The sequence below is a fragment of the Pleurodeles waltl genome, chromosome 5, assembly GCF_031143425.1.
Source record: "Pleurodeles waltl isolate 20211129_DDA chromosome 5, aPleWal1.hap1.20221129, whole genome shotgun sequence".
Classification (NCBI taxonomy): Eukaryota; Metazoa; Chordata; class Amphibia; order Caudata; family Salamandridae; genus Pleurodeles; species Pleurodeles waltl.
In genome coordinates this window covers 756,900,322-756,923,019 of record NC_090444.1, presented here as the reverse complement: position 1 = coordinate 756,923,019, position 22,698 = coordinate 756,900,322, and the positions used below count along the sequence as shown (strand labels likewise).

At 45.6% G+C, this 22,698-nt stretch overlaps 1 protein-coding gene across 1 annotated transcript in view; it reads left to right on the top strand.

Annotated features, from left to right (window-relative positions):
- SYNE1 (spectrin repeat containing nuclear envelope protein 1) overlaps window positions 1-22,698 on the top strand; it is a 1,478,055-nt gene that overhangs the window by 672,091 nt on the left and 783,266 nt on the right. Inside the window, exons 68-69 of the mRNA XM_069234720.1 lie at window positions 12,335-12,505; window positions 20,894-21,220. Of these exons, the coding sequence (XP_069090821.1) occupies window positions 12,335-12,505; window positions 20,894-21,220 (498 nt within the window). The remainder of the gene's footprint in view (window positions 1-12,334; window positions 12,506-20,893; window positions 21,221-22,698) is intronic.

The window sequence follows — 22,698 nt, the reverse complement described above, 5'->3', positions numbered from 1 at the left end:
TGTTCAGTATGACACATCACCACGCCAAAATTTACCTGCCTGTCACGAGACATGGTGAGATGCCAGATCCACACCAGAAGTTGTCTTGCTGTGTTTCTTTCCTTTCTTCTGCATATGCACCAAGAATGTGAGAGACTCCCCGAGTCCACTGAAACCAACGGTGTCCCTGTGGACCTGAGACACTCAAGAGCTAAGCCTCCCCTTTGAGTTTTGCCAGACTGGCCCCCCGCCCCAGCCCCCACTTTCAACCTTTTTCTTGCAGGTACTTTTCCTTATTGACTTTAGCATGTTGGGTCCGAGTATTACCATCGCTGGTAGCACCTCTGCACCTGGACACACTAGGGCAGGTAAACTCGAAGTGTTGGTGGTTCTAAAGTCCTTGGCCTCTACTTACCTTAACTCCAGAAGAACAGTCCTGTAAGTCATTTGCAAGTTACCATGTGCAGTGTATGTTTCTCCCATAGGATAACATAACCACGTTTGAGGCTTATGCCTTAAATTTGACAGTTGTATTTTCCGTATTTCTAAAAATCAATAGCATACTACTTACCTGAATATTAAGATATTGGTGTCTAAATTAATATAAATATCTGTGTTATTTTTCAAATTGGTGTCAGGTTTCCATATTGAGTGTGCGTTTCATTTATTGACTCTGTATATGCAACACATGCCTAACACTCCCCTTTGATAAGCCTAAGACTGCTTGGCCACACTGCCACAAATAGAGCACCTTGGTACTGTTAAAGCACGACCCTGTTCACTAGTGGGGATACCTGGACTCTCCTGGACCTCATTTTGGTACACTATATAGAGAGCCAGATTCCTACAGTGGGAATGTTAGAGGATGCATAGCAGGAATCCAACGACACCTCCTACATCTTCAAAGAAGATGACGTTGAGGCAGAAGAAGAAGCCAGCCCAACGAAGGCACTGCCCTTCCAGTCATCACCCATTCCAGAGATGGTTCTATCCTTCGAGTCTAAAGAGTAAGAAGAACAAGCCCCTGGTGCCTCTCAGCTACAGACGAAGACGTCAGCCTTGAGTATAGTTGGCGCAGACTAACATAATAGGCCAGCACAATGGCCCCAAGTTGAGGCTGAGCACCATCCCCGAAGGGGGTGGAGCATTGAGATCATCATTCCAAAAAAACAGCCAGCCAGGCCACTATCTCCTTCAAGCCATGGTCTGCACCGATCAAAACATTTGGAGCTGACAATGCATATTCCTCTGGGGAAAAATCCTGCTCGACCATTGTGCTCATACATACTACACAAACTAGCGTTGCCCTGAAAGCTAAGATGCCCCTTGGTACAGGCGCTGAAGCCCACATCAGCATGGAAACCACTGCTGGCACCCACCTCAGAACCTGATTTAGATCCTGTCACCTAGGGCTACAATGGGATCATAATACGGTGGACGGGACGTCTGTCACATTTGTGAAGGAGTACCCACCTCCGCCAGGATCTAAATCAGGCCCTAATTCTCGACGTGGAGAACTCCTTTAGGTTCAAGAGCACATTCAGTGTCAAAAACACCTCCCACAGGTGGGTCCAAGAGTTATAACAACCCATACATCAGCCCATGCAGAAGGATCTGGATGCATGCCAGAAATACCTGTTGATTCATCGTCAAGTAGGGAGAATGCCCAACAAGCTGCCTCCAAAAAGAACAGAGACTTTGCCAAGAAACAGAAAGCTTACTTTCAAAGAGAAAATTGCACCAGAGCCTCCTCCAGCTCCCAGGCGCAAGAAACGCAAAGAGAGGGGGACCAGCCCTCTCTCTGTTGCACCTCCACTTCCTCCTCCTCCTCTACAACCTCATCCTCCATCACCACTGCCTCTACTGCCAAACAATAAGTCCCCTCTTGCATACTCACCAGAGGGATCACTCCCCTCCTCTTTCAGGGATGGTAGCCCACCTCACTCTTCTGACCCCTATGATTCACACTGACCCAGTGTCTGCTGACGACCCATGGGACAACTATTGTGAGCCCTCAGATAATACCGGCCCAGATCCTGTAGTGATAAAGAGAGCAGTTACATATCACAAAATTGAAATGGACGTCCTCCAGAAGGATGATGATTTCCTGGTGGAGACACTATCCGAGACCCAGTGCACAGTGCAGTTCCTCAGTATCCTCAGGAGAATGCTCAAAACCACCACAGACATCTTGAAAGAGCCTGTGAGAGCAAGGATGAAAACACCCAGAGTGGACAAAAAATTGAAGCCCTCTCCCAATGACCCACCTTACATATGTGGTCATGAACCTCCAGAGTACTTCGTGGTCCACACTACCTGTAAGCATGCGAGCACCTCAGCCATAGGAGATGCCACCCCTTCAAAGAAGGAGAGCAAGTCAATAGATGCGCCAGGGGGAAAGAGTGGCAATGCAAGCAGCCATGCCCTGGAGAACTGACAACTGCTTTGGTCTGCTTTCTTGATATGGAATAGCCCAATGGGATGAGCTGAAGGACTGCCTTAATGACCTCCCGAGGAGTATAGACAAAGGGGGAGAAATTGGTGGTGGATGAGAAGATCATCTCCAGCACCACCATCCATTGTGCCTTGAATGCAGCTGGCACTGCGACCCGAGAGGATAGCACTTTTATCTTAGTAAGATGTCTGACTACGTGTCTTCAGTTTTAAACCAGAGATGCAACAGCATCTACACAACTTGGCCTTCAATGGCCATTACCTCTTCCACCCACAGGTTTACCAGATGTATAGAAAAAAGAGCACCAAGGCTATAAATGCCCTTCAGTCATCCAGCCCTAGGGGCTCCTTTTCAAGGCACCAGTATAGGCAGGTAGCAAAACAACATCCCAAGATGCCTCTCCCTCCTATCAGAGACAGCAATAGGCCTCCCACAAGCAGCCACTTCATCATGGGGCTACTCAAAGAAGGGCCTACAGGGACAACAGTAACAGGGGTAAGGGCAAAGTAGGCTCTGGCAAAGGGGCCTCCACCTCCAAACATTAACTCACCTCACCTCTTTCCCGATCACACAAAACCTGTCAGGGGAGGCTCCAAGCTTTCCTCCTATGCTGGCAGGATATCATATCAGACATGTGGCTATTAGCAGTATTTTAGCATGGCTACCGCTTAGAACTTCTCATGCCCCACCTGACATTCCACCTAGCAGTCAGGCTTTCAGCAGGGAGCATCTCTGGCTTTTAGAAGAAGAGGTCCAAATGCTCTTTAAAAGGGCACCATCAGGCTGTTACCCTTGCACCTCCAGGGCAAAGGGGTTTGCTTACTTTACATCCTTTTTCCAAAGAGAGACAGCTCCCTCAGACCGCAACTCCAGCAAGATGACTTCATGGCAGTATTAGACCTGAAGGTTGCTGTTGGAAATTACCATCTTTTGGGTGGTATACATCCAGATGTTTGTCTCCTTCAATTGAGCCCATTTTTTTGCCCATAGCACTCTGCACGCTTATCTCCTGCTAAACTGGGCATGTTCTCCACTCGGCTGGGCAATGCAGCTGCGTAAAGAACATGCAAGTGTACGTGAATGGGGGTGTGTGTTTGAATGGAGGGGGTGTTGTGTGTATTTGTGTGTGTGTGTGTGTGTGTGTGCAAGTGTCTGTGTGCTTGTGTGAATGCGTGTATGCAGGGGTGGGGAAGTATGAGTGCAAGTATGCAGGGGGTGGGGGGGAGTGCCGTGGCCATGTGTGCATGTGTGTGTGAATGAGTGAACGTGGATGTGTGCATGTATGTATGTGTTTTTTGTGCATGTGTGGATCGGGGGTGTGGGGGTTAGTACAGGGATCAGGGGTCTGAACGGGGATCGGGGAGGGGCTGTCGCTGCTTGGGGAGCTGGGGGGCACCTGAGTGGTCAGGTCTCCCCCACTCCTGCATGGAGGGGGGGAGACCTGTAGTAGCGCCAGGAATTAGTATTCCTGTCGCCAGTATCCTTACTGCCAGGGATTTCATGGCGGGGCTTCCTCCACGGAATTCCCTGCGGTAAGGATACTCATTATACTACAGGTGTGTTAGATGGACCGCCGGGCCGAAGATGGTCAACCTTCGGCCAGGCAGTCCCACCCCCCCTGGCGGTACAGGCGGTGAGCTGCCTGTGATGCAGCCAGTTCACTCTAGTGGTCATAATTTGGCAGTCCTGCACTGCCATGCTGTCAGTGGTCTGACCGCCACTGCCGGCATGGCTGGGGGGACCACCAGGGTCATAATGACCCCCTTAATGTTTGACTTGTCCTGGCAGTGAAAAACCTCTAAAGTAATTTTTCAGCTAGATTCATTTTTAGCAGCTAGAAAAATGATTAAAAGACTCATTTTAATACACATTTAAAATCCCACTCAATGGTCAAATCAAATTTGAGATTTTTGAGATTACTATTTTAGAATAAGAAGTAATGTTCCTGCCTAAACCAAAAAGGCCTTATTCCAGTGTTCAGTGTCACCTGACTGCTGATGGCTCTCCTGTGGTGAGATATGGATTGCTTTCAGACAGTGGACAAAGGGCTTTGTTGTCCAGAGATGTTTCTCTTCCCTGAGCAGGTTGGATTAGGGCTATCCCCAGTCTCTTTACGAACTTTAAAGTATTGCCAGGATGCTCCTGTGGGAGTGGCAGTGGGCTTTATAAATCATCTCATTCATTCACCTTTATAAATCACCTCACCTACTCTACCTCAAATAGGTGTAGCTCACACCTAGGCCTGAATCTTTTTGTCTTCCTATTCAGCTTGGCTCCAAACCTAGCGGTATGGGGGAGCTGCCTCAGGACCAGTTTGGAGTGACGACAAAGGAGGGTTTACCTGTTGTAATAGCTACATCGCCTGGTTGGCACAGGGAGCTCTGATAAGCAGAAGCAAGGTTCTACCATGTTGAATTTAGCTGTATAGGGCCACTGTAGGATAGTTTACAGTTAAACACATAGGAAGTGCTGTAAGTGGATAAGGCCACTTTTGGAACATATTTGCCCTAGTGGTTAGGGAGTTACCAGGAGTTTCCCCATCAACAGACTTGCATGGGGCAATAAACGTGGCATCCCACGTATCCCACTCTGAACACTCATGGACATTTGAAGATCAGAAGAACGGCTCTATTATCTGAAGCCTGAAGGAAGCCTGTACTTATTTGCTTTGAACCCAGGCCCCATAGTAGGCAAACCTCCTGTTTGGGTTACAGAAACACAAGATTTCAGAGGCCTCTCTTCCGGCAACTGTCCAGCAGACCAGCTCCCACTGGACCTGCCCTCGACCCTGCTGCTGGCCTCTCTTGAAGTGAGTCATGACCCCTAGGTGGTGGCCTCCAGGTTCTGTTATCTTTGTACTCTGTTGGAGTGCATTCTTCTTGTCCCCATACTGCAGTAAGTAAAACCTACAAATGTTTTGGCAACTTTCTGCACAGAGAATCAATGGAACCAGCAAGCGCCACCACAGCCTTCTAGATCAAATTGTCAGACGGCTTCAGCTTGTTGGTTTGCTCCGCTTAAAGAGATTTGACTTGCAGAAATGTTTCTTAGTCTGAACGTAGAGGGCTTTGCTGGGACCAATGCTGAGCAGCAACTGATCGATACCAGAGCAATCTTGGTCATGAACATTGCATGCTCAGAGCTTTCCTGCCTTCGCCAACAACCTAATCGAGACCCTGCTCTTTAGTGACCAACTGTTGTCCAGCCATGCTTCAGACCCAGCTTGCCCTACTGATGACCCATGGCTGGCCACTTTTCTCCATAAAACTTTCTAAGTCATCCAATGGGATTAATTTGGTCCCTAATCCGACTTGTGATCCATCCCAGTTGGCCATAATGTTTACTTTGACCTGGTCATGCACGACCAGATTACCATGGTTTATACTTTATGCTTTTTGGTGCTATTTTATTTTAGACTTTAAAGATTCATATCTCCGGTTCTGCTTATTAGATTTTTGTTGTTTTAGTGTAATTTTATTTGTTTAAATATTCTCCAAATTTCTAAATTGGTTTGTGATTTTGGTTTGTGTTTTTAATTAATAGCTGTTTGAATATTCCATAAATACTTTTTAGGTGCCTCTAAGTTATGCCTGACTGCTTTGTACCAAGCTATCAAAGGGTTAAGCGCAGATTTATTCAGTGACTTTAGTGGTTCACCATGATAAGGGTTGTGATCTGTATTTGGGTTCTCGCACCCCTCAACTAATACTTCAATTTCGTTCTTTGGTGTTCAGTGATGGGATTCAGTACTTGTGTTTTTGCAGTGCCACACAGTGAATTGTATGAGACTAAAAGAATCCCTTATCACAATCTCACATTTTTTTATTTATTTTTTTGCTAAAGTTCACTTCTATCCCTATACTTTGCGTCCATGATTTTCTCAAGAATGGAGGTGGATCTCAGTAACATTGAAAGCTTCACCGAGGCAGAGTGTGAAAAGTTGTTAAGAAGTGGGGACTGAAGCTAAGAAAAGTCTCCAAGAAACTGTAGTAGCAGATAGCCCCACAGCAAGAGAAGAGGTCTGCATGTCACAAGGGCAGGGGTTGATGGAGCAGAAGATGAGGGTAAGAAATAGGAGGAAGAAGAGAATGCCCTTGTAATAGCCCAAGGCCCAGAGAAGAGCTCACAGGAGTGAAGTTCCCTGCTCTGTCCAGGCCGAGAGCAGTGTTTCATCCCTTCTTCACCCCTGGAGAGTTGGAAGACAGGCAGGCTGAGAGGACCTTGAGGCTGGAACTGGCCACTCTGGCCATGTAGGAAAGAAAAGCTGACGAAGCTAAAGTAAAGGCTGTGTGGTAGAAAAGAACATTTTGTAGGCTCATGAAGTGTGAGAAAGAACTGGACCTTGAAAGTCAGGAGGGTCCCAGAGTCCAGTGATGATGGTAGCAGTGACAGAGAGATACCATGGGGAGGTAAAAGGGTGCTTGTCCCCAAAGATCTGATGGCTAGCTTTTTGGTAAGAGATGACATTGACAAGTGGTTTGAATCCTGTGATGTAGCTTTGTATAAGCAGAGTCCCAGAAGAGGTTTGGGGAGGTGGCTAGTCTCTAGAAGCATATGCGAGTCAATGGGAGAAATACCCTACTGGCTCTAGATAAAACTGACAGGATGATGTGTGTCCCAATGAAAGAAGGGCTTGTTTTCATATTTTGTCTAACCTCAGATAAGTTTAAGGCGAGTCAAAAAATGTCTCAACAGCCACTGGTGGATTCTGTGGATTACAACAGTAAGGCACTAGATTGCTAGATGAAGGGCTACGATGTGAGTGACTGTGATGGGGTGTACAATCTCTCCATAATAGAGCACTTGCTCAGTACTTGCTTTGCAGAGCTCCTCCAAGACCTGATCTATTCAAGGCTCACTGTGCCAAGGGAGCTTGCAAAGGATGCTGACCTCTTGTTTAGTACCAGATTGTCAAAGAAAGTTCCTGGGGAGGAACCTGAGAAAGATGTTCAGAGTATCCACTCCTGAAAAAACAAAGGATAGTTTTAATGGGAAGAAGTTCCCCGGGCTACTGTCACAAATGTTACCAGGATTGGTTCAGAAAGTGAGATGTCACCTGTCCCTGAAGGAAACAGCCACCAACTGGCGGGCCTACCCTGGGTATGGCCAGTGTAGTGCTAGGGGAGGAAGTTGCTGCAGTTAGATTTGGGGGCGTGGGGTGCATAGGTTGCCCTAGTGCTCCTGAGTGATAAGGAAATGGTGCTTAAGGATCACGTGACTTCAGACTTCGCTCGCCAGAAGCTTACCCACCTTCATTGATGACTGCACCAAGACCCTGCTGTTCAGCATTATGCTGTCATCGAGCTGTGCTTTGTATCCAGATTTCACTGATGATGACCCATCGACAACCAGTTTTTCTCCATAAAAGATTCTAAGTCCGAAGGTAAACTTTCCACTAGGACTAACTGACTCCCTGTATTTGAACGGTGATTCATTGAAATCCGCTGTAACTTATGTACTTGACATTGTTTAGAGTGAACAGATAAGTGCAAATGGTTCTTTGTGCTTTTTGACACTATTTTTAATTCAAACTTTAAAAAAATCATATCTTCAGGTCTACATACTTGATTTTTGTCACTTTGGTGTCATATCATTTAAAAAAAATATTCTGTGTCTTTCTAAATAAGTTTGTGATTTTTCTTGTGTCGTGGTGTCATTTTATTTCTTTTTGATTACTGCATAAATAGTCGTTATATTAAGTCTGGCTGCTTTGTGCCAAGCCCCCAGAGGTTTAAACTAGGTTTATTTAGTGACTTCAGTGATACACCCTGAGAAGGAAAGTGATTATTTTTGGAAGTGGGTTCTTCCCCCCTCAACTAATACTCCAATTACCTAAAGATGCCTAGTCCTACCTCCCTATCCTCCTTGTCCACTGACCCTACCTGCTCTTCATTTTAAGTGTCAGATATTGTCAGTTCAAAGTACTTCCCTTAGGCATGACTGCAAGTTGCCAAAAGTGTCTACAACAATCTCAGGTGACCATCTCACTTCCCTACAGCCCCTGCAGATCAGCACTTCCTAGGGGTGTTATTGAGCTCAGTTATCGTCCGCTCTACCCAAGCTCCCAAAGGATCACAGCCTTCATCCACCTTGTACCTCTTTTTCGGACACAACATTCCGTCACAGTCAGAACTGTAATGCATCTGCTGGGCATGATAGCTTCATGCAACCCTACCCCAAGAAGGCTGCACATACTTCCATTGCAACAGTGCCTTCCAACACTATCTGACCCTATAGAGGGTCAGATGAGGATCTAGTGGTGGTAAAGGCCACTGTTGATGCTGTCTACAATGGTGTAACAGCAACAACTTGCTGCGGGCCGGCCTTTCCTAATCCTCATTCTTGAGGTCACCATCACCAAGGATGCCTCCCAAGCTGGATGGGGAGCTCATCTCAATCAACTCAAAGTGGAGGGTATACGAACCCTCCAGCAATAGAGCCATGAAAATCATGTACCTCAAGCTTCTGTCAGTCTGCTTCGCCCCGAAGGCTTTCCTGCTGCTTATCCAAAGCAAGGTAGTTCTGGTCAGGACACCTCTGGCAATCTGGCATTGGGGGCTCCTCTGCCACATTTACCTGATGACAGTCTACCTAGAGGGGTTGGGCAACAGCCTAAGAGACCTGCTAAGTAGGACACATCCAGAAGTCCATAAGTGGGAACCCTCCACCCGCAGGTCCTGCACCAATACTTCCGGCATTGGAGCACTAAAGACGTAGATCTCTTTGCCACCCCCCAAAAACTTCAGTATGCCCAACCTTCACCTCCAGATACCCACACCCACAGTCCAAGGGCAATGCATTATTCATCAGTAGGTCAGGGATCTTTGTTTATGGTTTTCTGCATCCCCCACTCCATCCAATGTTGGTACGAAGATGTGGCAAACATCACAGAATCTCATCTAAGTAGCCTTAAATCAGGTCAGGCAACCCTGGTACTCGGCTGTGCTCCAGATGTCAGTAAGTCCACACAAGAAGCTCTCCAACAAGCTGGCCCTTCACATTCGGAACCAAGGTCGGATCAGGCACCCAAGTTACATGTGGCCAGATGTAGCAAAGGGTTTTTCCCATTCTGTGTCAATGGGAAAATGTGTTCGTACATATGGCCCATGGTTCCACCTTCGGAATGCATTGACATCCTTTTGGAGTCCTGCAGACCTACCACACGTTCATGCTATGCAGCAAAGTGGAAACGATTTGTCCACTATTGCATAGCCAGCAATCTAGACCCCCATAAAGCCTAGAGTCCAAGATATTATTGGCTTCATCTTGAAAAGTCAGGCCTAGCCTTCATAGAACTCCATAATACACACCAAACCAGGAACAATATTTACTCTGCAGTATATCCATAATCTAGGCATCCATGGAAAGCCTTAAAAGAGTAATTCCTTCTAGGGTTCCCCAGCACCAGTGTGAAAACTTAATATTGTCCACCCTAAGTTGATTGGCCACCCGTTTAAGAACTTACTCTTTCCCCATCCATTAAACCTCCTGGAAAGTAGCTTTCTAGATGCAATAACTTCTTTGCAGTGTGCTAGTGAGTTGCAAGCCCTCACACTGCAAGAGCCCTTCATACAGTTCCACAAGCACAGAGTAGTGCTCAGGACAAACCCTAAGTTCCTTCCTAAATTGATTCCCCTTTCCACCTTAACGTGACCATAAAGCACCCAGTCATGTTTCCCAGACGAGACTCAGTAGCAGAGTGTGCTTTATTCCCTAGATGTTAAACAAAGTCCCATATACTACATAGAAGGAACAAATCCTTTTTGCAAAGCAAACATGCTGTTTGTAGCTTTTGTGACACCTACCAAGGGACAACCGAAATATAAAGTTGGAACTGCTGGATGAATAGTCCAGGCTATCTAGACCTGATATCAAAAAGTCAATAGAGCCATCCCTGTAACTCTTAGGGCCCATTCTACTTCCAAAAAGTCAGCAACCATGGCCATCTTAGGAAACATTCCCCTAGCCGACATATGTAAGGCAGTGATGTGGTAAACCCCACACACATTTACTAGGCACATTATTGTGTGGACGTTTTGGCCAGACAGCAAGTTATGTTTGGCCAGACAATCTTAAGGATCTTATTTCAGACATCTACATCATTCACACGCTAGCCATCGCTAAGGGGACTGTTTGAGAGTCTACGAATATCTACAGCAACACATGATAAGAATGGAAAATGTTACTTACATTATAAGCATCTGTTCGTAGTGTGTAGTGCTGTAGATTCACTTGTGCCCATCCTCATCCCCTTAAGCATGTGGCTCTGATTACAGATCTCTTTTTTCTTATAGTTACTATCCTTTCGCTGCAATACACGTGTGTTGTTCATTCACCACTACATACTACTCTCTTCCGCTATGCAGAAAACAATCTATCGTGGAGTCAGTGACTATGCACATTGCCAGCTAAGGGAGGAGTTACTATACATTGTGAGTCAAAAGACATTTTCAAAGAAAAATTACTTAAAAAAGTCCAAGCCCAACACTTCGTGGTAGGAGTACGCAGACCATGTGAGTCTACAGCACTACATGCTACAAACAGATGCCTATAGCTTAAGTAAAATTTTCCTTGCCACATTTTTAAATACAACATGTTTTCCGGTAATCTCACCAGAATGTGATAGGTAAGTCTCTTTTGGATAAAATGGGTACATCTAGGAAATATTATAATGGCCTTGGCATATACTGTCACAAAGTTTAATACCACAATGTTTTAATTAACAAGGTAACACTGTACTCTCCTGGCAAGCTTTTGCTGTGTTGAACTGCCAATGCTTCGTCCTTCTCAAGGTTACAAATTTTTTTAATTATTGTTGAAGACAATGTTCTTACTCTATGCATTTTCATTTGATTCCAAAATGTCTGAGGAACAAAAAAGAAATAAAGTACTTATTAGTTTATGGCACGAAAACTAGAACACAAAATAAGAGTTGTTGCCACTTTTTGTTGTCACTGCAAAGCCCCAGGTCTATAAGCCCCAGATCTATTTATGGAACATGAGGAAAGTGCATGGTATAACATGGTATATAATGAAAAACAGGCTGTGATATACATCTGTCATGTGTCTGCCTTGATGCTCTTTTCCTGACTGATACTAATGCCCCTCCCCCTGTTTTCTATAACAGACCATGTATCAGAGTGTTCTACATACCTGTTGGTGTGTTCCACATCTCAGCATTTAGTAAAAGTTATTGAAAGTGTCTCCGCACTCATAAAATGGTTGAATAAAAACAATGTGCAATAGTTAAGGGGACAATCTTGACATTAGCCTTACTACATACTCTGGGATTACTGTGGTGTCCATGCAGTAGCTATATGATTGCTCCATGCATTCATAAAAAGGCATATTGAGCCTTTAGATCCTGTATACTTTTTTTTATTTTAGAGCTGTTGGCTTTGCCCATTTATAGGGTGAGAGAGCAACTTCTTAAAGCTTCTCAGGAGTGCTGTCGCAGCCCAGGGGTAGAACCAACATTTGTGGTAGCACTATATGTGGCTGATCATATTGAGCATGAACGTTTCTGGTTGGGCAAAGGGATAGAGGAACTTAGGTTTTTAGAATACATTTACCTCCAGCGAGGATGTCTGTTTACTCTCTAATAGTGAATTGTGGTGGCCTGTTTAATGTGTTTTAATTGGGAGCCAAGTTAAACAGCATAATTAATTTGAATAAAACCTCTAGCATCTGATAAAATCTGTACTTTCAAATAATTTTCATGGATATTCTCCAATATATACTATGGATATTAGATATATGTAAGAGCAACGAGGTTGGCATGATCACTGGATAAAGTAAGCATTTAATGAAAATGGTATAGTGCCTCAGAAGCAAGTATATTTATAAACATGGACACACTTTGAACTAAAAATCTCTCTTGGTAATGCACTTCTTTATTAGGAACAAATAAAGTGCCTTGAAGAAGAGATAAGAAGCATTGAAGATTCTGAAGGAGCGCTCAGTGCCTACTGTGACTGGTATGGAGAAGCTGAAAAGAATTTAAAAAATGTGTCTTCCAGCATAGATGGATTGGAAAAAGCTGCAATGGAAAAAAAGGCGAAGAAGATTGAGGTTAGTCGTAATCACTAGTGTGATTGTACTCTTTTAGATCCCAATAGAAATTGTAACATGCTAAGTATACAAAGGAAAAGTCAACTTGCACTCAAAGATAAAGTTAACATATAAGCAATGTCTGGCAGTGAAAGAGTGGTACTCAAATGTATGTTTCACTGGGAGGTGTAACATAGGAGCTAATGATGTGCTTTGCTTGCTGATATTGTACTGTAATACCTACCCAAAAAGCAGTGTCAGGAAATGTAAAATCTGTCACTTTTTTCTTCACTGCCTCACACAGAATACACACTGATGTCCTTAAAGTCAAGTGGAGGAGATATTTGCTGTAGAGTTTAACGGCTAACCTGACATTCTGGCTCGTTCAGTCTTCCTCTGATGCACTGCACAAGATTCCACACTAGACAAAGCCATGTATAGTAGGGAGCTGCAACAACAACATGTGAAATGCCTTGTTTCAATGTCACGATCACATGTAGGATTACAAGAACTGTACAGCACACACAGACAGAGTGGTGGTCTCACCCCACAGCTTTAAGGTGGGCAAGCCCCTCCGCTGAGGTGATGAATATATGGATATACATGTACTATGGCTGAATATTCCCTTATGGAAGCCTCCAGCCTTGGTGGCTATGAGAGTCAAGATATCGGACGTGTAGTCTGAGTGCTCCTACGGGGACTCTACAATTATCCGCAATAACGGAGCCCTGCCAGAGCGTTACCGGCACCTGAGAAGCAACGCAACACCGCATGAGATAGCGGTGCCACGTAGGGAGGATCCGCCTGACCCGATGCGATCTGGAGCCGGAGGCTCCGCCATACCCTAGGCCTCCCGAACGAGCCAGGGGCTCGAGTGGGCTGGGACGCGGAGCGGCTGCCCCCACCCAGCCGATGGAAAGGAGGGACACCTGCCTGCCGCAGACTTACAAAACAGGAGGAGTGAGTCCGCTCCGAGCTGGTGGAACGCTGACGGCTCTCTCCCCTAGGGCGTGGCCGATCGCCAGAGCCACCGGCGCGTGGCCCAGTGGGGTGCAGCTCCTTAACGAAAGAAGAAGAGGGACGAGCAACAGCTCGATCCTGACGACCTTGCGTCTCTACATGCAATGGGCCGGGGGCCCGGTGGACGAAACCGTGCAGCAGAGGTGGGAACCACCCACCAGCTGGGCGCCCCCTGAAGTTGAGAGGAGGGGCCCAACACAGAGGAAACCTGAGCAAAGAAAGTAGCAGCACAGAAACAGTGGGGGCCAGTGGTGAGGAACTAATCCGTATGGAGCAAGAAGAACCCAGGGGAGCGAAGTCCCAGCAGAGCCCTGGAGAGGGGGAGCACCTAGGGTCACAACTGAGGAAAAGTGCAGCAGCAGAGGGGAGGAAAGATAGGGAACTGGGAGGATTCCCTGACGCCCCACACCCAGAGCTGGAACCTGATCTGACAGGGCCGATGACATCAAAAAGCTGCCGCAAAGGGAAAAAAATGGAGTGCCAAGCACTTGATGGCAATAAAGGTGGAGACAGGCATGAGCTAGCACAATCTATGATGCAGGAAAAATTTGACAAAATCCTAGGGGCGATAGAGGACACAAAACCACACTACAACGCGACATCATTCAGGTCGCAGTGGAAGTGGGTCTCCTCCAAGCAGACCACCAAAAGCTAGCAGACAGGGTCAAAGACACAGAAGCGACCCTGATAGATATAACCCCAAGACAAAAGGATTTGGAAACCACTGTACTGCACTTAACAGAGAGAATAATAAGATTGGAGCAGAGAGCAGAAGATGCAGAGGGACGAAGCCGAAGGAACAATGTGCAAGTGGTGGGGCTGCCGGAGGGAACATAGGGCACAAATATGGTGGCATACCTGGAGAAGTGGATGAGGGAGACATTGGCTCCAGACCGTCTGACGCAGTTCTTTGTGCTGGAGAGAGCACACTGAGTCCCCGCGAGGCCGCCAGCACCCGGTAGACTGCCCAGGGTGGTGATAGCACGCCTGCTGCATTACAGAGACAGGGACATCCTGCTCCAGAGGGCCAGGGAGACAGACTCTTATAGAGTAGGCAACTGTGAAGTGACCCTCTTCCCAGACTTCACCTTTGAGGTTCAAACAAGGAGAAACTCCTTTATGGCAGTAAAGAGGGCATTGAGAGAAGAAGGAATCCAATACTCACTCCTCTTCCCGGCCAGACTGAAGGTGATGGTCGAGGGCAGCACCACGTTTTTTTCCAAACCCAGAGGAGGCTTGGGAATGGCTGGAGGCTCGGGGAAGTGGTGGACAGCGGGCTGAGGGCTCAGACCATGATCCCCCACCCCCCCGGAGGGGGGAGGCGCAGATCCCGCACACAAGCCAGGCCATCACAGACTCAGAAAGACTTGAGTAAAAAAGAGGCCCTAGGGGCAGCGGCCTCAATGAGCAAAGAAGCCTCGCCGAAGAGAAACGTAGACAACGACTCCGATGGCACAGCGGCATCATCAGCAGAGAGCTCCTGTGGTTCGGAGAATCAACCGAAAATGACACCGCAGACGGCGGACGAATTGGGGTGATCATGGCGCTGTTGAACACCAAGGTGGGGCACGCCGACCAGTAGTAAGGCCCCAATGGACTCTATACCAACCCCCGACAGGCTTCTCGCCTATTCAGCAGAATGGCGAGAACTAGACGTATTTGTTGGACCTCATTGCTCGTTTTCACGTTTTTTCTGGGCACCCTACAGTTAGGGAGGGGCCCTGGGGTGGGGGAGTTGGGGTTATGTAAGTTTGGAACCAGTAGGTGCATAAATGAAAAAGGTCATATACATGTGGGTCGTTGGAGTATGCAATGCAGAAGAGAGATCACTAGGAGGGGGGGGGGATCCGCATCCCTCACAAGACATACACAGATGGCAGACTATAGCCTCTTAACATGGAACGTGCGGAGAATGGGGTCACCTGTAAAAAGGCATAAAGTATTGGCCCACTTGAAACGAAGAGGCATACATGTAGCAATGCTCCAAGATACTCACCTGACAACGAAGTAGGTAGAAAAGTTGAAACGCAGATGGCGAGGGCAAGTGTTTGCCACTGGGTACTCATCTTACTCCAGGGGTGAATTAATTTGGATCCGGGCAGGTGTGCCATTCGAGGCGAGGTCCATAGAGGTAGACCAAGAGGGCAGATTTGTAGTAGTAGAGGGAAGGCTACATGGGACCCCAAAAGTGTTTATGCCCCCAACCAAGATCAAGCGCCTTTTTTGCAGCATCTCTCGAGTCACATCACCCATCAGGAACATGGGGAATTACTAATAGGGGGAGACTTTAATAGTGTCATGGACGTAAACTTGGACCACTCCTCACCCCCACTACAGGGAGCAGCGACGCACAAACCAGCCAAGAAAGTAAGAGAGTGGGTGGAAGCATGGGGAATGGTAGACATCTGGCGAGAACAACAGCCAAACAAGAAGGATTACTCCTTTTATTCTGCACCACACCAGTTACACACTAGAATCGGCAGGGTGGTATGTACTCCCGGGATAGCAAGAGGCATGTTTTATACTGAATACATGGGACGAACTATATCAGATCATAATCCGTTACTGGTGAGGTGGGGGGTGGATGGGGATAGGCCCCCCATACCGTTGTGGAGGCTTTCACCAACAGCACTGGAAGATCAGTCATTCAGAGAGACTCTCAGGTCTCACCTAGCAGACCAAATTAACATAAACAAGGGGTCAACGTCCTCCAGGTACCTCGAATGGGAAGCACTAAAAGTGGAGATGAGGGGTTATAGCATAGGACAGACGGTCGGGATTAAGCGAACCCTAGAACGACAAGTAATTAAGCTCGAAGAGGTCATACATAGACGGGAAAAGAAGGGACACAAGAATGCACAAGAAAAGGAGGAATATGAACAGGTGATGAAATCCCACTCGCGTGCGGAAGAACAGCTCCGCTGCCACTGCTTCCAGAGACACTTAACCACAATACAAGCAGAAGAGGGTAGATTGGGCAAGATGTTAGCATGGCTGGTGAAACCAGGAGGAGAGGGAACCCCTATAGTAAGTGTACGTGACATGAGAGGGAACCATAGATTCAGACCCGGACCTATTAACGAGGCCTTTAAAGAGTACTACACCCACCTATGTAGGGAACCGGACAAGTTAGAGAAAGGCAGACTAATGAAATTCTTACGATCACTCCAACTCCCGACCCTAGACAGTGGAGAAGGTGAAGTGCTAGGGGGCCCAGTGACGAAGGAGGAGGTACTTGAGGCTATCACACAGTTGGCCCCAGGGAAAACACCAGGCACCGATGGGCTGCCAATGGATTTTTATAAGAAATACTCTAAGCTATTGGTTCCACAGCTGGTGACCTTTATGCAGAGGCACTACACAGAGGCCATCTCCCAGACACACTCAGGGAAGCGCTAGTGATCCCTCTGCCCAAAACGAAAACAGGTGAGGCGTCAGTCACCAACTTCAGACCACTCTCAATGCTAAACAACGATTTTAAAATCCTCAGCAAAATTCTAGCTAATAGGTTGCTGCAACATATACACGACCTGGTACACGTGGATCAAAATGGGTTTGTACCGAACCGCAATACATCACTCAACCTTCGACGGCTCTTCGCCATTTTACAGATGCCAGTAACAGTGAAACCGCCTAAAGGGATGTTACTGGCCATAGACTTCGAGAAAGCCTTTGATTCGATTCGCTGGGATTACCTGAGAGTGGTAATGCTAAAGATGGGCATGGGAGACAAATGGGTAAAGTGGGTGGACCTGCTCTACACAGCCCCACAAGCGAGAGTTAAGACAGGGAAAGTTATCTCAACCCCCTACACCTTTCACAGGGGCACCAGACAGGGATGCCCATTGTCGCCGCTACTGTTTGCCCTAGCTATTGAACCTCTAGCTGCCTATTTTCAAATGGAAGGCAAGGGCAGGGTAGTGAGATGGGGAGGGACTGAACACAATATCTCACTATATGCCGACGATATCCTGATTTACCTTAATGACGGAGATACTGGACTTCAATGGGCCTTACAGGCTTTGGATCGGTTTGGTGAACTATCAGGATTAAAACTTAATAGAGGCAAAACATGCATTTTCCCGATGACAAGGGGTTGCGCCCAGCCATCTGCATTTCCGGAGGCAGTGGTATGGGCTCCTGACACATTCAAGTACTTAGGAATCCAGGTGTATCACGACCCGGGGGACCTGCGGGAAGGTAACCTTGGCAGGGCGCTCGGCTCCCTAAGAGCATCCGTGGGTTTCTGGAGAACTCTGAAACTCTCTATAATGGCCAGAATAGCACTAACCAAAATGGTCATGTTACCTCGCCTCCTTTACTATTTCACCAACCTACCGATACTGATCCCAGCGTCATGGTTTAGCGAACTAAATTCACTACTCAGAGCACTAGTGTGGGATGGAGGCCGGTGTCGTACTGCACTATCAACGTTATGCAGTCCAACCATTGAGGGGGAACTGGGAGTTCCTGACTTCGAGCTATATTATCTATCCTGTCAATTACAATGGTCGGCCAGATGGACTGCAGGTGAGGGCACCCTAGATAGACACACAGGGAGCAGAGAATTAAGCACGGAAGAGATCATCTCGGAGATGGTGGGACAGAAGTTGAAGTCACAAGAAAAGAGCACATTGACGAAAGTGGCATTAATGTGCTTGAAGAGATGCTCAAAGAGGGTAGGAATAGGTAAACCCTACTCCCCGACATTACCACTAAGTATGCTGAAGGTAGAATTGACTGATGGGAAACGGATGGACACAGATCTAGGGCTTTGGGCGAGGGCGGGAGTGGAGACAATAGGAGATCTATTCGGGGAGGGGGTACTGAGCCCATTTACTGAGCTAGTAGACAAAAAAGGGATCCCCAGAGGACAGTTCCTTGTGCACCAGAGACTAACCCATATTGTACAGGAACATTGGGAAACGATCAATGCAGAACCTGCCAAACACTGCGTGTTACACCAACTATTGACAATGGGGGCAGATTCCCACCCAATCACCAAACTATACAAAACACAAATTGAGGACACACTAGACCAGTTGAGACCTCTGAGATATAGATGGAAAAGAACCCTCGGAAAAGAACTATCAGACACGGAGTGGAAGAAAATACTGGCATATCCAAAGAAAGTATCGAGAAATACCCGTTTGAGATACAACCAGTATAACTACATTCATAGGACATACCTCACTCCACAGCGCTTAACCCGTATATATGGAGGTACCCCCGCGGGATGCCCCAGATGTGGCGTGGTGAGTGCCGACCTCAGCCACATGATCTGGCATTGCCCAGAGATCCAAGTTGGATGGGGGACAGTGATGAGTGATTTGGAGAAGCTGATGGGAAGCCCAATACCACAAACCCCAGCAATATGCTTGGTAGGCCTGAAACAAGGTCTCACAATTGGGAAGGTACAAGAGCGCTACATAGATACTATGCTAGCACTATATAGACGACTAATAGCAGTGGGATGGAAATCTCCTAAGGGCCCAGCTATGGCCGAGTGGAGGCGGGACATAGAGAAGTGGACAGAAGCGGAATTACAGGTCCTGAAGAGCGAGGAAGCAATAGGGTTGCGCCAAACACCGGCCTAGGAAGAGATATTATCAAAATGGAGACGAGAAGTAATGGGAGAAGGCAGTGACACAGGAGACTCAAACTAGCATGTAGCTGGTATACCGAGACGAAGCTGAGAAATACACACCAGTAGAGCCTTTACATTAGGGGGAGAGAACGAGGGAATCATAGGAACCCCAAGAAGTAATGAGCAGACCTCGTAACAAGAAGGAGGTGAGGGGAGGAACCAGAGGACGCCAAGAGGATAGCAGATGAACCAACACACAAAATAGAAAGGGTAAGAACTGAATAAGGGCAAGATGGGATAGAACACTACTACAAAACGACCCCCACATAAAAAGACAATTGGGATAATAGCACCATAGAGTTTAAGTTTATGTTCATGTTCAGTTTAAGCCGACAGGATAAAAGTAAAGGCCCATCAGAGACAGCACTCCACTAAATTGAATACAGGGCAGGACGTAAGTTAAAAGTGGATAAGAGATAATAAAGCACGTAAAAAACCCTGAAAACATGTTATGCAAGATGACTTAAAACAGAAAAAAGAATAATGATGTTTAAACGCAAAGCAATTTTGGAAAATGTACATGTATTGAAGAACACAACCTGTAAATGGCAAAATGTTAATAAAAAATATTTAAAATAAAATAAAGGTAGGATCCCTCCCAAGTGTGCATACTGCTGATGTCAATTCAACACAGTTGGACCTAGTACTGCTGGCAATGTTTCCAAATGTGATTTATGCCCAGAAGTTCATGATGTTCATGTTTTGCAAAGTAATGTGCGTGTTAAATATAAACTTTGTTTACATCCAAAAAAAATAAAAAATGGAAGCCTCCAGCCTTCTGCAAACAATAGGAGCAGAATGCACCATTCCAGAACCATCATGTGAGCTCCTCGACCCACTTGACAGTGCAAATTTCACCCACCCTTGCCTGAAACATTGGCTCTGTTCCCAATTCATCCATAACAGCAACATGCACCAGAATAAGCAGTAATTCCCATCTTTACCTGGATTGTTCCCCAATATACCGCAGGCTAGTCCCTGTTTTAGGTACAGGAGCACAAGCTTCACATTTGGAATTACAGAAATATCATAGACAATTCTGTAATATCAAAGTCCTGCCCCTGTACTGTAAATGACATGAAGTGCAGTTTGCATAGGTATCAAAAGGCAGTTCATGATGCCCACCAACCTCTCCCAGCCCTAACAGTACCTAAGGGAATTATGTGTATCCTGATTCTGAAAGAATATCATGATCAGACAGAGACAGGGGACGGGGACTGTGGGACTTAATGGCTTTTTCCTGATGGTGTTCAGTGCACACTTGCAATATGATTATATATTTTCTGGAGATTTGGAAATTCGAAAACAAATCCTTGTTGTGTGCATGGGCTACTCATTTAAAAAAGAGAATAGAAATATTTGCCTCATTCAAGCATATGTTGAGGGCTAATGAATGGTTGTGGTTATTGCATCATCGCCTCCACCCCACAATACACAACCAAACATTGGAAGTGCAGCTAATTATGTCTACAGTTTAATTGCACTTCCAGTTACAACTTTCTTCCAAAACCGAAGTTCTTGTCCATAGTTTTCTGTAGAGAGATATTACAGTGTGGCAATTAGTGTTAAGTGCACGCCAGCCATGCAATCATCTTTCTCTTCACTGCTCTCTAGCTGTGTAGGTTTGAGGGATTTTAAGCCAAATTGGCTTCAAACTAGGAGTTGCTTGGAGGTCATCACTACTGCATGAAAATATTTAGAAGTACCAATACGTTAATGATTTATTTCTATTAAATTCCTAGATCCTTCTGAGTGATGTGGAAAAGGGCCACAGTCTGCTAAAATCTGCCCGGGAAAAGGCTGATAGAGCTATCAACTGCCTGGAATGGAGAGAGGCGGAACAACTGAAAGCAGAAATCCGGAGCCACATGGAGCAGCTTGAAGAGCTGACAAGCAGTATCAGACGAGAGCACACTGCCTCGGACAAATGCCTGCATTTAGCAAAGGAATACACAGATAAATTCAAAGTGCAAACTCGTTGGCTGACAGAATACCAAGCCATACTGCATGCCCCCTTGGAACCCAAAACAGAACTTTATGAAAAAAAGGCACAGTTAGCCAAGTACAAGGTAAGATTTGCATATCTTTCTTAGTACAAAAGATTCAGCCTAAAGAAAAGTGGGCAACAAAAGACCTGAAATGTATGTTTGGAACAGAAAGTGATGAAGATAATGAATACTTCAAGATACAAGTTGTATGTGTGTTGATGATGTGATCCATATAGAACAGTCAAGCGTTCAATGGAACGTAAAGTTCGTGACAAATCCATGAGGGAGTAGTATAAGGAGAAGCATGAAGAAATGGTCATGTAGTCAATACAAGATTTATGTTTTTTGTGGGAATATTATACGCATCTAGAAATGTATAATACTTAAGTGTTTTAACTGAAACATCTCGGGAAATAATTAAGGATAAAATAGAAAATGCAGAGGACAGAAAAATTGAGCATTTGTTCATTATTCCACATGATTGCCTGGAAACCAGAATAGAAGGCTAGTGTGGAAGAGGGTGCCTTTAGAAAAGTTGTAAATGGTAACTTAGGGCCAGAAATACAAATGTTCTGGTTGCAGAAAGTAGCCACATTTTACAGACAGTATTTTTGTCACCTAAAGCCTATTTTGCAAGCCAAATTATGTACTTATAGGTCGGTTCACAAAATAAGGATCCAGTGTTGTAATCCTATCTAAACAATTAATATTCATTAGTTGAGCACAAATTGTGACTCACTCTGATTATTCAAAATCAGAGGAAAATTAAGTAAACTTTTTTTTTAAAGCAGCCAAATTTTCTTAGATGAAAATAATGTGCTTTAAAAAAAAAAAAAGTGTTATTATTTTTAAATGTTTCAGAGCTAGCTGGCAGTGTTCTCCTGTAGCTCGTAAGCCAATTGGCAAAAGGGATGGAATCCAAACGGGACCATCTTCCCTTTTGCAAATAAGGTACCAATCCCAATTTAAGATTCAGTAACTTTTCAATGGTTTGCAACCAGAATTCTGGTTGTAAGCTCTTTCGGTATTGAGTTGCAATTTGAAAGGGTCACCTTCTACACCCATCTTCCAGATTACAAATAGGGAACCATATGGAAAATACAGACTCTTAAAAGAAATACCTTTTCAGTGGTTGCAAAATCTTCAGTTTTTGTGAATCAGAGTGCTTGCAACCACATTTTAGTTTCATCTGGCCCTTATAGCCCTGATTGGAACGAGTAGGGATTTCCACATTAGCATATCTAGGAATTTTGTGATGCATACAATAATAAATATTTTCTGCAGAAATTAGAGGAGGTTGTCAGTTTCCTTCAACAAACAGGAAGGTGGGAGGGAATTTGATACTGGGTACAAATTGAGGTGCCAACAAAAAAGAGTCACAGACTTCACTGGTAATAAACCATATCAAAGGCTTTTGAAAGATCTTAAGATGACAAACCAATGATGACATAACGCCTTTGCACAGATTATGAAAACAGTTTGACCTAGGTGGCCATTGTGGTCTGTACTCAATGCATTATCACATATTTGTATATTAACAATATTATTTTCTTTTAAAG